At 41.2% G+C, this 17,551-nt stretch overlaps 1 protein-coding gene across 1 annotated transcript; it reads left to right on the plus strand.

The window, feature by feature from the left end:
- Positions 1-812: 812 nt before the first annotated feature.
- On the plus strand, positions 813-1,898 carry LOC116640275 (olfactory receptor 5AU1). The gene has a single exon (XM_032417165.1). The coding sequence runs from the start codon at positions 969-971 to the stop codon at positions 1,896-1,898; it is 930 nt and encodes a 309-aa protein (XP_032273056.1). The 5' UTR covers positions 813-968.
- The last annotated feature ends 15,653 nt before the right edge of the window (positions 1,899-17,551 follow it).

The raw sequence follows: 17,551 nt of genomic DNA on the forward strand, positions 1-17,551 counted from the left end.
GGATGCTTCCAAGAGCAAGGTCTCGGTTTGCTCTTCATGGCCCTACACCATCCCCATCTCTCCACATCCCCAACCCTCATCACTGTTAGAACTCACAGTAGTGCTTAACTTGTGCCAAGTTCAGAGGCCATTTTAGAGCTGAGCCAATAAATCGCCTTCAGCTCCTCTAGAACATTCCTCTGAAGGTCTCTTCAGTCATGCTTGCTCAGCATACATGTCTCTGTCTGTGTTGTTTGGTGGTGGGTTGCTTGCCACATTTTGTCATTGTTTCATTTTATTGATCATATTTAGTTATGCACTAGGTCTGTCTCTCCAATGAGAATAATCAAAGCTAACATTCTTTGAACTTTCTTAATACGCCAGGCTTTGTTCAAGTGCTTTATGTGGATTAACTCATTGAATTGTTACAACAATCTTTTGAGATTAGTGCTATTATCCCTATTGTACAGATGAGAAAACTGAAACTCAGAGAGGTTAAATAACATTCCCAAGGTTACACAGCTAGTTAGTGGTGAGGTCCCAGCTTGGAACCTTGGCAGTCTGATGCCAGGGCCTGTGTGCTTTAACACAAAATATACTATCCCTAGAATGTAAGCTTCCTAAAGACAGACACTTGAATTTCTGACAGGAAGAACACAGAGCTCAGCATATGGAAGGCCATCAACAAATATTTCCTAACTAACTGTTTCATTACTTAGAACTTCTTAAGGTCATGGAGAGACCAAATTGTATACATTTCTTTTCTGTTTTTCACTACTGCTCTAGTAATGCTTACAAACTAACCAAACAACCAAGTAGAGAAGACCTTCTCTATGAAAGAGTTCTACCTACAGAGGACCTTCACAGTGAGACCAATCTTCAGACGGCTGCCCTTGGCTAAAGCAGAACCAAATCCAGTGAGAGCCCCTGGGTGTTCCCCCTCATTTCGGGCGGTACCCTCGTTCCACACACCAGGGCACTAGAGAAATATGGAAGGGGCAAACCTGAGCCAAGAGATTGAGTTTGAGCTCTTGGGCCTCACCAGTGACCCCCAGCTCCAGAAGCTGCTCTTCACCATGTTCCTGGGCACGTACACCATCACTGTGCTGGGGAACCTAATCATGTTCCTTCTGATCCACATGAGTGCCACTCTGCACACACCCATGTGCTCCCTCCTGAAGAGCCTCTCCTTCTTGGACTTCTGCTACTCCTCCACAGTTGTCCCGCAGACCCTGGTGAACTTCTTGGCCAAGAAGAAAGTGACCTCCTATTTTGGCTGCATGGCCCAGATGTTCTTCTATGCAGGTTTCACCACCAGTGAATGCTATCTCATTGCCGCCATGGCCTATGACCGCTCTGCCACCATTTGTAACCCCCTGCTCTTCCCACTCACTGTGTCTCCTGAGATCTGTGTCTCTTTGATTGTGGGCTCCTCTGGTGCAGGATTTCTCAATTCTCTTATCCACACAAGCTGTATCTTTAGTCTGAAATTCTGTGGTGCTCATGTGGTCACTCACTTCTGTGATGGACCACCTATCTTGTCTCTGTCTTGTGTGGACACCTCGATGTGTGAGATCCTGCTCTTCATTTTTGCTGGTTTCAACCTTTTGAGCTGCACCCTTACCATCTTGGTCTCCTACCTCTTAATCCTCATCTCCTTCCTGAGAATAAGCTCAGCCCAGGGCAGGTTCAAGGCCTTTTCCACCTGTGCTTCCCACCTCACTGCTGTGTTCCTCTTCTATGGCACACTTTTTATGTACCTGCGCCCCAGGTCCAGCTACTCGTTGACCCAAGACCGCACAGTTGCTGTGATCTGCACAGTGGTAATCCCAATGCTGAACCCCCTTATGTACTCCTTGAGAAGCAAGGATGTGAAGGAAGCTTTAAGAAAGGTTTGGGGCAGGAAAATAATGGAATGATCCTCTCAACCCATTACCACATATCTTTAGAAAGCCAAAGGAGGGGCTCCTGGGTGGCTCAGTCGGTTAAGTGTCTGCTTTCAGCTCAGATCATGATCCCAGAGTCCTAGGAGTGAGTCCCTGTGTTGGGCTCCCTGCTCAGCGGGGAGTCTGCTTCTCCCTCTCCCTCGGCCGGCCCCTCTCTCCCTCCCCCTCAAATAAGTGCCCTCTCTCTCTCAAATAAATAAAGAAAATCTTAAAAAAAGCGAGCAAGCAAGCAAGCCAGCCAAGGAAACTACCTTATGTGGTGCCAGCCCAAGCACATGTCCGTGCTCCTCCCTGGGAATAAACGGCATACACTCTGGTCGCTGGTGCTTCTGCATCCACCTGCCACAGAAAGAACTGGTGGTATCATAGAGGCTAACCAGAGCTGAGAAGGGAGTGTCTGCTTGTTGCACAATTTGACCCATTGGCAAGATTTAGCCGTGCCTTTGTTCAGATGCTTCGCTCATATTTCCACATTTGTGAATACTTTATTTTTAGAAACTGACGGTTATATTCTTCATAATAAAGTCTCTCATTAACTAAGTTGAAGACTTTGACTGCTTGGGGAACTCCTCCCCTTCTGTACAGTCTCCTCTTTGTAAAAACTGACTCCTGATTGTCTGATTATTTGACAATTATTATATTGTCTAATGATACTGTAACAATGTCAAAAGCTCACATGATGTTTTATTGTCTTTGTTGACCTTTCCCCCCCACTCCCCGGCCAAATAGCCACTTGGTCACTTTCAAACTGGATAAACTTGGGCAACTTACTTAACTTTTCCAAGTCACAGACCGTTCCCCTTTTAACTGGTGTGAGTTTTAAATTAAGTGTTCAGTGAAATATTGCAGGTAAATCATTCAGCACATGGTCGGCATTTGTATGCTTCCTCACCTTTTCCTTTATAGCAGACCCTAAGCTCTCACAAAGTGAGAGAGAGGACGTGTTTTGCCTTTCTCAAAGGCTAGCTCTCTCTGCTAGTGTTCGATTCTTGGTAACTTGTAAGTTGTGATTGAATTAAGTTAAACCTATTTATTTATTTATGTATTTGAGAGAGGGGGGTGGTGGAGAGGCAGAGGGAGAAAGACAAGCAGACCGTGCTGAGCGCAGAGCCCGATCTCATGACCCTGAGATCATGACCTGAGCCAAAACCAAGAGTTGGATGCTTAACCAACTGAGTCACCCAGGCGCCCCTAAATTAAACCTTTTTAAATAAGAAGAATCACTTAGAGGGAGTTCAATCAAACATGATGTTCCTGGGATCTCTGTACCCATTGATAAATGTGAAGAAAATAAACCAGGAGTGCTTGGCTAGTCCCCTCACCAGGGAGATGTGCCTCGGCCCAGTGCATCCATCTGGTGCTGACTGGTCAGCAAAGTCCGCCTAACTCTGCAGTTTAGCTTCATAAAGACCGGTTTCCCACAGATGCAATCCATGGACTCTGATCCAGCCTTTAATAGTTTCCCATCTTATTATATTTTATCCCTTCTCTAACGTGTTCAGAATTAGGAGGGAAGATGGTGCTGTATATTGATAGATCCTCACAGAGATTTGAACACTGAACTTGTTCCTGAAATTTGGCCTTTTATTTGTAAAGTTTACTGTTAGTTTTTCATAATATTATTAATGTTGATCATATTTAAGTATAGTGATTTCCTTTTAGTGCTAACCAGAGATTTTGTTAGAAGCAGCGCAGTATTACTCAGTTTGGGTTCAGGAGCCAATCTGCCTTGGCTCACATCCTAGCTTCAACATTTCCAATATGCGTGACATCATTTCACCTCTCTGAGTTTCAGTTTTCTCTTTTGTAAAATAGGAAAACTAATAATTGTAGCAATACAGTTGTTGCTAGGAGAATTAAGTTGATGCCAGCAAAGCACTTAGAATAGTGCCTGGCACAGAGCAAGCACTTAATAAACATGAGCTCCTATTATTGGAAATGGCTGCTAACTTTTAGCAAAAGCCTTTCAGTAACTCTTGATATAATTGTGTGATCTTCCTCCTTTATTTTGTTCCTGTGCTGAATTGTAGACACATATTTCCTAATGTTAAACCATTTTTGTTTCCTGGAATTCTACCTGGTCGTGAAATGATTTTCTTTTAATAGATGGTTGGATTTGATTTGCAAAGTCTAAAATTTGATTTGCAAAGTCTAAAATTTGATTTAGACTCTTGGCATCTATATTCAAAGATAAAGTTGGTCTGTTTTCTTTTTGTATTATCTTTATTATGTTTTAGTATTAAGAGTAAACTAGGCTTGTAAAATGTATCAAAGTTCTTTCTTCTTTGACTGTAGTGTGGAATAATTTAAGTAAGATAGGAATATCTGTTCTTTAAAAATGCTGTATACTTTGTGGTGCCTGGGTGGCTCAGTCAGTTAAGTGTCTGATTCTTGGTTTCAGCTCAGATCTCCATCTCAGGGTCATGAGTTCATGCCCCACGTTGGGCTTCATGCTGGGCATGGAGCCTACTTAAAAAAAAAAAAAGTAAAATAAATAAAAATTCTGTATACTTAGCTATAAAACCATCTGAGACTGATGCTTTCTTAAAAGGTAGATCATTAATTAACTTTCTTATTTCTTATATGATTATTGGTTTCATTTTAGTTTTTTTCCCCTGCTTATTAAGTCAACTTGATCATTTGTATTTTGTTCAAAAATTATTTCCTTCCGGGGCACCTGGGTGGCTCAGTTGGTTGAACGTCTGCCTTCCGCTTGGTTCATGATCCCGGGGTCCTGGGATAGATCCCTGCATCAGGCTCTGTGCTCTGCAGGGAGCCTCCTTCTCCCTCTCCCTCTGCCTGCCACTCCTCCTGCTTGTGCTCACTCTCTCTCCTTCTGTCAAATAAATAAAATCTTAAAAAAAAATTATTTCCTTCTTCTAGTTTTTCAAGGTTATTGCCATGAGTTGCACATAATATTCTCTTATAATTTTTGTACTTGTTCTCTAGGTCAGCACCATCGACACTGACTCCTCTAGGTCTCTCCAGATAGTTTCTTCCATACTTAGGACACTGTAGAAAAGAAATCCTCTTCCATAAAATGAGAGAAACGGAGTAAGTGGTCTGGAAGGGTCTTCTGGACTCTAACATTCAACGAGATGTACATTTGAAGAAAGGCAGTGCTGAGAAATGACTGAGCACATAGCCTGAAGTGCCTGACTGCCTAGACTCCAGTCCCAGCTCTGGCACTCACTAGTCACGTGAGCTTCGGGAGGTCCTTCTACCTCTCTGTGCTATGTTTTTTCCATCTGAGAAACAGGGATATCAATAAACTTATCTCAGGTATGGAACTGTTGTTGCAAAGTCAATGACATAGTATCTAAAACATGCCGGGCACATGGTGACTCCTAAGCATTGGCTTCTTTTGTTCCTTTTGTTTGTATCTGTGTTTATATTCCCTTTCTCATTCTTCATATTTTTGTGGTTTTCTTTTCCTTAGTAACGCTTGACAGAGGATTTTATCAGCCTTTTAAAACATTCTGTTTTGGGGCTTTTCTTCTTTCTAGAGCATATCAGTTTCCCATTTTATTGGTTTCAGGATTTTCTTTATTAATTCCTTCTTTCTGCTTTCCTTTTATTTATTCTGTTTTTCTATTGTCAAGTTGTTATTAAATACTGAAAATCTACAAAAGAATGTATATATTTTAAAGATCTTATTTATTCCAGGGAGAGAGAGAGAGAGAGAAAGTGTACAAGTGAAGAGGAGGGGAGCAGAGGGAGAGGGACAAAGAGACTCTTGAGCTGAGCTGGGAGTCTGATGCAGGGCTCATTCTCAGGACTCTGAGATCACGACCTGAGCCGAAACAAAGAGTCAGATGCTTAACCCACTGAGCCACCCGGTGCCCCTACAAAAGAATATTTTTAACGTCTGTCTATCTATCTATCTATCTATCTATCTATCTATCTATCTATCTATCCTACAATGATTAAAAATAAAATGCAATTACTCACAATTCGCCTAAAGAGACAATATTGCCAATTTACTAGGAGCTACTCTTGGTTTATCTTCCAGAGATGCTTGTTCATAATTCATGACTTTTTCTTTTTGATTTGTAGTATTTTTGTATGCTGAAAACCAATCTCTTGGTAGTTAAATATGTGGGAAATACCTTCACCTAGTCTATGTCTTTTAAAAATGTCATTTATGTTTACTTTCTTTATGATGTCTTCATTAACAGAAAATCTTAATTTTAATATCCACAAATTTACCAATCCTTTCCTTTCTGGTTTGAATTTTTATTTTTTTATTTTTATTTATTTATTTTTTTTAAAGGTTTTATTTATTTATTTGACAGAGAGAGACACAGCGAGAGAGGGAACACGAGCAGGGGGAGTGGGAGAGGGAGAAGCAGGCTTCCTGCAGAGCAGGGAGCCCGATGCGGGGCTCGATCCCAGGACCCTGGGATCATGACCTGAGCCGAAGGCAGACGCTTAACGACTGAGCCACCCAGGCGCCCCTCTGGTTTGAATTTTTAAAACGTGTGTCTTAAGAATCCTTCCCAGCTGTAATCATAAAGACAGTCTATATTGTCCTTCTGAATTAAACCAAAACGAATTTTGCCTTTACATTTGTTTTGGTGTTAGGTTGGGATTAAGCAAAAAAATTTTTTTTCAAAATGGATACCCAGTTGTCCCAGAACTGTCTCTTGCACAAGCTCTCAATATCCTACTGACCTCCAGTACCAGCTCTGTTGTAAATCAAGTCTCCTCACACACACGTGTGTGTCCTTTTCTGGGTTCTTTATTCTGTTCCATTTGTCCATTTGTATTTCTTGCACTGAAAGTGCACTGTCTTAATTACTGTTTCTTCGCCATAAATCTATCTTGTGGGGCATATCCCCCTCTTCCCTCACCTGGCCTCTAGCCTAGATCTCTCTCTTTAGGTGTATCTTGGTAATTCTTGGCCTTTTGCTTTTTTTTTTTTTTAAAGATTTTATTTATTTATTTTGAGAGAGAGAGAGAGAACATGTGTGACTGGGGGGAGGGGCAGAGGGAAAGGGAGAGAGAGAATCTGAAGCAGACTCCACACTGAGTGGGAGCCTGCCACGGGGCTCCATCTCACAATCCTGAGCTCATGACCTGACCTGAAATCAAGAGGCGGACGCTTAACCAACTGAGCCCCCAAGCACCTCTTGCTTTAAAAAAAAAATGTATTAGCCTGTTAAGTTCTATGAAAAATTTTGTTGGAATTTTTATTGGAATTATTCTAAATGTGTAGATCTGTTGGGGAGAATTCACATCTTTAGGATATTGAATCTTTCTGTCTATGAACATGCTCTATCCTTGTAATTATTAGGTTTTCTTTGGTGTCTTTTAATAAGACTTTAGGATTTGTTCATAATTTCTGCATATCTAGAGACCTTGTACTTTTGCATATCTATGTAATATATAGTATTTTTAAAAATAACATTATCTGGATATTTACTGCGTGTGTACAGAAGTAAAATTGCCTTTTATATATTTACTTTTTTGTCCAACACACTGCTACACTTTATCAATGCCAAATTTTATCTATAGACTGGGAGGGGTTTTCATGTAGGGAATATTATCTTTTTCCTTTCCAATCCTTATGCTTAAAATAATTTTTTTCTTGCTTGACTGCACTGATTTGGAACTTCAGCCTGATGCTGAATAGAAATCGTAAAGACTTTTCTGTGCGTCAGGAATCTGGGCGTGGCTCATCTGGGTCTTCAGCTTCAGGGTCTCATAAGGCCGCAGTCAAGGTGTCAGCCAGGACTGGGTCTCATCTGAGGCTCAGCGGGGGAAGGATACACTTCCAAGCTAACATCCTTGTTGTCAGGAGTCAGTTCCTTGTGCTCATGGGCTGCCAGCCAGAGGCCATGCTCAGTTCCTTGGCATGTGGGCCTCTCTGTAGGGCAGTTTACTTCATGAAATCTAACAAGAGTGAGGGTCAGTAGAGTCCGTAGCAAGATGGAAGTTACAATTGCATTTAACATAATCACAGAAATGATATCCATCACTTTTGTTGTATTCTATTTTCTAGAAACATGTCTCAGGCCCCATTCATACTCCAAAGGCAATGGACTACACATGGGCGTGAATATCAGGAAGCAGGGATGACTGGAAGCATTTTAGAATCTGTCTGTCACTACCTCCTACTCCAGATCCCCAGTTCCTATTTTCAGGGGAGCAACTCCTCTTACCTGTTCCTTGCAAACCCATCCAGAAATATTCTATGCATCTATGGGAAATTACACCTCCAACACACACTCAAAAATGTATACACTTGTATACACAGTGCTCAGCACCCAGATTTTTACATTTAACAATATGTATGTTTTAAAAACTAGTCCATGTTAGTAGTTACAGATCTCCTGTTCTTTTTTAGGAGTATATACTCTTGCATTGTTTGGATATCCCACCATTTATTTTACCAGCCCCCTCTTTCATAGATATTTAGATTGTTGCAAATCTTTTGCTATTACAAACAATGCTGGAAGGTATGCTGCAATTCCTGACCAAAAAGTACATACATTTTAAGTTTTGATAGTTATTGCCAAATGGCCTTCCTAACAAGCTGAAGAACCAGTTTATACACTGATCAGCACTGAATTAGAGTGCCTGTTTCCATTCTCAGTTTACACTCTAGAAATACTGATCTATTTGTACATCCCAGAGTATATCACGCTTCCTTAAGCTTTTTCCCTTGGCCTCATACTTGTACGCTGTCTGTAACATTTTCCTTCCATTTGCTTTCTTGGAAAAAGTCCTATACGTTCTTCAAGTTCTCTGCTCAAATGTCACCTTTCTGTGAAGTCTCCTTTTGCTGAGGATCCTATGTTCCCGACAACCTTGTGCGTATCTTTATTAAGGGATGTGATTATTTTGATTTACAATATTATAATTATAATAGAATCATTTCTCTCCTTCTCCACTAGAAGGTAGGAACAATTTCTTTTCATTTTTATTTCCAGCACATAACACCATGCTTGGCTTGTAACCACGCAAGTATTTGTTGAGTTTATTAAGACGAATCTTAATCGACAATGTAGGCCAGATCCCTTCCCCAGGTGCTAATTATGGCACTGATGACACTAAATCAGCCTTCTATAAGTTGTGCAATTTGCGGGTTAACAATATCCGCAGGCCAGCCCCTCCTCTCAATAACAATGCAGTAACCTCCTCCAGTAACTGCAGGAACTTGTGGTGAACCAGAACACACCAGAAACCATTCAGATGGCAAATTAGCTCAGGTTGCTGGCTCCTTCCTCGAAAATCAATCCTGGGGAAAATATAAAGTAAGAGGAAAGCAGAGAATCCAGGAATGAACCACCATAACCACTCCCTCTGTGAGAAACTCCTGGGGAAACCAGTCTGTCTTGAACTGGAATGTGTGGGAAGAGATGGGAGAAGATGGGGGTTGGGGGTGGAGAGTAACAGAGTCAGCAGGCTCTGCTCTGGGGAGAGGGTAGCAGTGAGAGAGTAGGCGGAGAAAAGCTTCCTGAAGTTCTGCTCTCCGGTACAAACTTCCAGTTACAAAATAAAGTCACAGAGAGGAGAAGTACAGCATAGGGAACATAGTCAATAATATGGTAATAACGTTGTATGGTGACTACACTTATCGTGGTGAGTACTAAGTGATGTATAGACTTGTCAAATCATTTTATCGTACACATGAAACTAATATAACATTGTATGTCAGCTATACTTCAACAATAATTTGAAAATATTTGCTTGCGCGGTGCCCGGGTGGCTCAGTTGGTTAAGCGGCTGCCTTCGGTTCAGGTCGGGATTCCGGGGTCCAGGGATCGAGCCCCGAATCAGGCTCCCTGCTCGGCGGGGAGCCTGCTTCTCCCTCTCCTCCCCACTCATGCTGTCTCTTGCTCTCTCTCTCAATAAATAAAATATTAAAGAAAAAAAAAAAGCTCAGCTCTTGCCTTTCTGCAGAGTTGTTTTGGGACAGACAGTTATTCCTGCCCCTTCACCGCAAAACGAGTGGCAGCATCCTAGACCCTTGGGGATGGTATCCATGAGAGTTGTATCTAACAACTGCAAAATACTCCATGATTTTATTGGTTATTCTGTTATCCACTCTACCAGAGCTGCACGCCAGTTTGCCTCCAAATTCCCTGCCACAATTCTATTCCCTTAAATTGTTTCTTTTTCTGTTTCTATTTATTTGTTTGTTTATTTTTAAAGTAGGCTCCACACTCAACGTGGAGCCCAACATGGGGCTTGAATTCATGACCCTGAGATCAAGACCTGGGCTGAGATCAAGAGTTGGACGCTTAACCAACTGAGCCACCCAGGCACCCCTCTTTTTCTGTTTAAACCATCCAGTTAGTTTCTGCTATTTGTAACTATTAACCTCGACCATTAGTGGAAACAAGTCTGGAAGAAAGGAAAGTGTCAGGAGGTTATTATAATAAACCCGATGAGAGATGTATGGGCAAGAATGTTGGAGGAATAAGAGGTTATTGGATTGGGGATATATTTTGGATATAAAGGAGACAGAACTTTCTAAAGGATTGGATAAGGAAGAGGAAGAAAGTAAAGTAGTCAAGGATGACTCCTAGGTTTTTGGCCAGCACAACTGTGTGACTGGTAGTGCCATTAATTGATATGGGAAAGACTGAGGGAGAAGGTTTTTCTTAAGGGTGGAAATTAGAAGTTCTGCTTTGGTCATGCTCCAGTCCAGATTCCTGTTAGACATCCAAGTGGAGATGATATATGAGTTGGGCTTCCACACAGAGACATGGCTGGAGCTATATACTTATGGGATCAGCAGCAGATAGAGAGAGTATTTAAAGTCATAAGACTGGTGTACCTGGGTGGCTCAGTCAGTTAAGCATCCGACTCTTGGTTTCAGCTCACGGCATGATCTCAGCATCATGGGATCGAGCCCCACGTTGAGCTCTGCATTCAGCTGGGAGTCTGCTTGAGATTCTCTCTCCCTCTGTTCCTCCCCCCACTCGTGCTCTCTCTCTCTCTCCAAATAAATAAAAAAAAAAAAATCTTAAAAAAAAATAAAGTCATAGGACTGGATGAGACCATTAGGAAAACAGTGTATATATATATATATATATATATATATATATATATATATATATGAAGAAGATGTCCATGAAATGAAGCCTGAGGCAAAGATACTTAGATGTTGGGAAGAAAAGGTGGATCTAGCAAAGGAAATGAGAAAGAAGCAGCCAATGAAATACAAAGAAACCAGGAGAATGCGGAGTCTCTGACGCCAGATGAAAGCACTCTTCCAAAAGGAGGGAGAGATTGGTATGTCAACATGCTGCTAAGAGTTCAGTAAGCTGAGAACAGAAAATTTATTGTGAGATATGAACAGATAAAAGTAATCCGGGTACTTGGCAAAGGCATTTTCATACAGCACAGTGTGGAGAAAAGCCTGGGCTTTACTTTCTTTTTCCCTCCGTCCAACGTTCTCTTTCTTCTTGCCTGGAACCTAGATAAAATGGCTGAAACTATCGTAGCCGTATTGGGTCATGAGGTGAACTTGAGAATGGAAGATTTGTGCTAAAGATGGCAGAGCAGGAAGCCAAAGGGCGCCTGGGTCCTTAGTGACAACATGGAACCATAATATCCATGTTGGTTCCATGGATATTATGGTTCCATGTTGTCACTAAGAGCCATATGGAGCCACCCAGGCGCCCCTAATTTCAATTTTCTGTTATGTGTGACTAAAACTAATTCACACTGACATAGGAGAACAAAGAAAAGAGGCAGTGTGCTGACAGAAACAAAGTTTTTTTTTTCCGTTGTGTGTGTGTGTGTTTTTAAAGATGGGAGATACTAGGGGCGCCTGGGTGGCTCAGTCGGTTAAGCGTCTGCCTTCGGCTCAGGTCGTGATCCCCGGGGTCCTGGGATCGAGTCCCGCATCGGGTTCCCTGCTCCACGGGAAGCCTGCTTCTCCCTCTCCCACTCCCCCTGCTTGTGTTCCCTCTCTCGCTGTGTCTCTCTCTGTCAAATAAATAAAATCTTTAAAAAAATAAATAAAGATGGGAGATACTATAACATATTTGTAGGCTGGTGGGAATAATTATATAGAGAAAGAAATTGATGATGCAGAAGAGAGATGGTATAATAGAGGACCAAAGCATGTGAGGAAGGAAAAGGGATTGGAGTCCAGTACACGGGTGAGGGGATTGGCTTTTGATGGTAGTGAGACTAGTTCATCCATTATAAATAGAGAAAGCAGACAAGTACAGGCCCAGATATCTTGGTAGCTTTGGTGAGGAAAAGGAAGTAGTTTTCAACTAGATTCTTCTATTTTCTCAATCCAATATGAAGTGAGCCCTGAAATTAATTACAGTTTATCTGTAAGATGGGGATAATAATAGTGTTGCTTCCAAGGGTTAATTTGCATGCATGTACATCCCATACGGTATATAGGCCATGCTGGCTTTGCTCTACTGCAATCTCTGGGAGACCTGATTGCACAGCAAGAAATGACACTTGCAAGTAGCTAAGTTATATGAAGTGATGCCTGTGGATTTCATGACTGGGTTATATTTTTACCGCACAGGATGAACCTAGAACTCAGGTGTTAGTTGGGGTAACAGACATTCTCTCCCAAGGTTCAAAATGGAAGAAAGGTCTACTGTTCTTGGCCCTTATGGCTGAGGTCACTGAACTTTGGGTGCAGCCCCATGAGAAACAAGGGAAGGGCTGGGAAGCTGCTTCAACTTTGTCCTCATTCTCAAAGTCCTCATTCTTTCATCCTCCAAGTCCTTGAACTTTGGCCAACCCTTGTAGTCTGTCCTAGCCTAAGTGGTCACTTTGGAATTTGTATTATCATCTGAGTTGACGTAGTTTGTTGGAGAAAATAAGTGGCTAAAATAGTACACTAAATCAGTTATGCCTTTTATCAACCCTCCCTTTTGGTTCTTGTACAATTCTCTCATGCTTAGAGGTCATATAGAAAAATGTCATGCCGGGGGCGCCTGGGTGGCTCAGTCAGTTATGAGGCCACTCTTGATTTCAGCTCAGGTCATGATCTCTGGGTCGTGGGATCGAACCCCATGTTGGGCTCCACTGTCCGTGGGGAGCCTGCTTGGGATTCTCCCTCTCCTTCTGCCCTTCCCTCCCCACCTCGCGCATGCTCTTTCTCCTCCTCTCTCTCAAAAAAAAAAAAAAAGAAGTCATGCCGGATGTGAGAATCCTTATGACAATGTCAGTAGTATGGCACTCTAGCCAACTCAAACTTGCAGTTGACTACGAGTTCTGCCTTACCTGATAGACCCTTGCTACCTAATATTAGATGGAAACTTGCCTCCAGGTTAGCTTTGACCTACTGGTATCCTTTGTACTTTCTGGAGTCACACAGGTCTTTATATATGGTGATCACTTTCATTTCTGTAAGTTTTCTTTTCAAGCTAAACAACCACCAAACCAGTGTTTTTCAATGTGTGGTTAGTGGGTCTTTTGCTTCAGAATCAACTTTTCAGCTTAAAAAAAAAAAAAAAGAAAACGAAAAAGAAAATTCCTGAGTCCTATTGTCTAAAAACTAAATCGGTATCTCTTGGGGTAAAGCCCCAGAATTTGCACTTTTAATTAATTTATCGAAGGATTCCCATGCACCCTCATGTTTTAGGACCATTGCTCTAAACTCCATGAGTCAAGGGCCTATGCTACTCTTGCTCACCGCCATAGTCCCCGCACCTGGCACACCACCCTCAGTGTAGCGCTCAACAATGACTGAATGAATGAATGAATGAACAAATGAATAAATTATGGCAAGCAGCCTTGATTATTCCTTCAGAAACCATGTTCCCTTTACCTTAGGTCAGGCAATCTTGATTTGAGGATCCAAAGAGCCTGACATAGAAAACCCTAGAAAACGCAAGACTGTACAAACACATTTTTTTATTAGCCATTAAAGTTGACATCATTGGGGCGCCTGGGTGGCTCAGTTGGTTAAGCGTCTGCCTTTGGCTCAGGTCACCATCTCAGGGTCTTGGGATCGAGCCCCACATTGGGCTCCCTGCTCAGTGAGGAGTCTGCTCCCTCTGCCTCTGCTTCTTCCCTCACAATCCCCCAGCTTTACTCTCAATTTCTCTCTCATAAATAAATAAATAAATACATAAATAAATCAATAAAACCTTAAAAAAAATAAAGTTGACGTCATCACACTTCCTATAGCCTCTGGAAAACTCTGTATACTCTTAAGAGAGTGAGAAAAAAATTTTTAGCGTTATTATAGAAATAGTTTTGACCTCCTGGACTTCCTGAAAGGCCTACCCTTAGCGAACCACTGCTGGAGGGGATGTTTTGGCCATGGCGCTGGTAAAACGTCACGGTTAAGTGCGTGAACTCTAGAGTAAGGATGACTGGATATGAATTGGCTCTTTCACTTACTAGCTGCGTGACATTAAAGTGTGACACTATGTGACCTTCCTGTGCTTCCTTCTCTGTAAAACAGGGATAACAGTGCCTGCTTCTTAGGGATGTTGGGAGAATTCAGTGAGTTAAAACACCGTAAGTGCTTAGGACAGCCTCAAGCACACAGTAAGCAGGACAGAGGTACATGTAAATACTATTATTAGAAATGAAGGTATCATTAGCAGGAGTTGTCCTAGTATAAATGCTACATGATTGCTTATAACTGCTATGTTCTCAGGCCCCTTCCAAACGCTTTCTCACGGATACAAACCACATTTGCAGCCCATCTGTCCTGCAACCCAGTGGCCAGCTATAGTCAGAGGTCACGGGTTTGGACTACAGTTTTCTAACTCCTTCTCTGACTTCTTTTTAAATCCCCGGGTGCTGTTTGTCACATACTGTTGCAAAAGCAATTTCTAGTCTGCACCGCTTAGTGTGATTCGGTCACGTCATTTTCTTTGCTTGCCTTTCCCTTTTAGAAAAAAGGTACTTCTCCCTTACAATAATAATGTTTATGAGTCTGTTAGCTCTGCAAGAGGGTTTTTTTTTTTCTTTCTAAGCACATGCTCATCTCTGAATATTCTCTTCCTTTTTCCTTTTAATAGTGTCCAGGTTCTTTGGTGTTATTTCCCTTTAAAACTTTATCTTTCATTTTTCCCCCAACTAAAGGTTTCATTTAACAAGCAAGGAGAGTTTTTGGCTCAATATAAGGAAAACTTTGAAGTATATATTTAAAACGCAGATTATGAAGGTAATATATATTCACTGGAGGAATTCTGAAAATGTATGTATGTATGTATGTATGTATTTTATTATGTTCAATTAGCCAACATATAGTACACCATTAGTTTTTGATGTAGTGTTCAACGATTCATTAGTTGCGTATAACACCCAGTGCTGAAAATGTATTTTTTTTTTTAAAGATTTTATTTATTTATTTGACAGAGAGAGAGACAGCGAGAGAGGGGACACAAGCAGGGGGAGTGGGAGAGGGAGAAGCAGGCCTCCCCGCGGAGCAGGGAGCCCGATGCGGGGCTCAATCCCAGGACCCTGGGACCATGACCTGAGCCGAAGGCAGACGCTTAACGACTGAGCCACCCAGGTGCCCCTGAAAATGTAGTTTTAAAAAAGTAAATAAAATTCACCTATAATCACTCCACTGAAATATAACCATTAATATGTTGGCACATGCTCTTCCAATAGGTTTTTTTTTTTTTGCAGTAGGTGTATTTTTACAATAATTGGGACCATTCAAATATATTATTTTGTTTTGATAGCATATAAATATATGATGAACACTCACTCCTCTATTTCAGTACATATTATTTTACAGCATTTTTAAAGAGATTTTTATTTATTCATTTATTTGTGACAGAGAGAGAGAGACTGCGTGCGCACAAGCAGGGGGAGCGGGGCAGGAAGGGGGAGAATGCGGAACTTGATCCCAGGACACTGGGATCAGGGCCGGAGCTGAAGGCAGAGGCTTAACCGACTGAGCCATCCAGGCGTCCCCCTACAGTATGTTTTAAAAAGGACTCAAGTAATCCAAGATTACTGTAGAAAAATTAGAACATTAGTTCTAAATGACCATCAAAGGACAACCAGAGTAATTTGATATTTATCCTTCTACACTTTTTTTCTATGCATGTTCTTCTAGAAAAACAAAACCAACTATACCTTCTATTTTGTAATGTACTTGTTTTTATTGTGGTAATATTCACATAATATACAATTTACCATTTTAACTATTTTAAAGTGTTCAATTCAGTGGCATTTAGTACTTTTACAAAGTTGTGCAACCATACCCACTCTCTAGTTCCAGAACATTTTCACCATTACAAAAGGAAACTCCATAGCCATAGCCATTACGCGGCCACTCCCATTCTCTCCTTCCCCCAGGTTCTGGAAACCATTAATATACTTCCTGTTTCTATGGACTTGCCTATTACTGCATATTGCAGATAAATGGAATCATACAGTATGTGGCCTTTTGTGTTGGTTTCTTTCACTTAGCATAAAATTTTCCGGGTTCATTCATGTTGTAGCCTAGTGGAATAAGAAATATTCCATTATACAGATATATACCACATTTTGTTTTTCCATTTATCAGTTGATGGACACTTGAGTTGTTTCCCGCTTTTGGCTACTGTAAATAGTACTGCTAAGAACATTCATGTGCAATTTTTCGTTTGAACATCTGTTTTCTGTATATCTATGAGTGGAATTGCTGGATCCTATGGTATTTTATATGCTTAATGTATTGAGAAACCACCAAGCTATTTTCCACAGCGGCATTTTCCATTCGCACTGGCAGTACATAAGAGTTCCAGTTTCTCCACATCCTTGCCAGCACTAGCTGCTTTCCATTTATTGTTGTTTTTATAGCTATCCTAGTAGGTGGGAAGCGGTAAAGTGGAATCCTACTGTGGTTCTGAATTGCATTTCCCTAATGACTAATGATGCTCAACATCATTTTCATGTACTTACTGGCCACTTGTAAATCCTCTTCGGAGAAATGTCTCTCCAAGTCTTTTACCTATTTTTCAGTTGGATGCAATGTGCTTTTTTTTACTTAGAATAATACTGTGGGCATCTTTTACTCTTTATCATTTTTGTGCCAGGGTAATGTAATATATTTCATTCTCTAGGTTTATTACACTTTAGAAATCAATTACCTTACCATTAGATATTTAGACTGTTTGCACTTTTAAACTTTTTAATTGATGCTGTAGTGAACATTTCAATAGGTGACTCCTTACACATGTCCAAGAGTATTCCTGAGAAAAACTCCTTGAAGCAGAATTGCTCAGCCAAAGGTAGGCAATTCTTTTTTTCTTTTTTTAAAGATTTTATTTATTTGACAGAGAGAGACACAGCGAGAGAGGGAACACAAGCAGGGGGAGTGGGAGAGGGAGAAGCAGGCTCCCCACTGAGCAGAGAGCCTGATGCGGGGCTCGATCCCAGGACCCTGAGATCATGACCTGAGCCAAAGGCAGACGCTTAACAACTGAGCCACCCAGGCACCCCAAGATAGGCAATTCTTAATCTGTAGATAAAACATGTTAACTTGCTTTCCATTCTGGTTGTACCAATCTACAGCCCTACCAGAGGCATTAGAACATGTCTATTTCCTTGCATATTCATCAACAATGGGTTATATGTATTTAACAATATTAATAATGTGATTGGCACAAAATGGCATCTTATCATTTTAAATCTCATTGATTTAACTACTGTAAATATAAATCATCTTTCATAGA

This window comes from Phoca vitulina, unplaced genomic scaffold (assembly GCF_004348235.1).
Source record: "Phoca vitulina isolate PV1807 unplaced genomic scaffold, GSC_HSeal_1.0 scaffold20, whole genome shotgun sequence".
In the NCBI taxonomy this organism is placed as follows: Eukaryota; Metazoa; Chordata; class Mammalia; order Carnivora; family Phocidae; genus Phoca; species Phoca vitulina.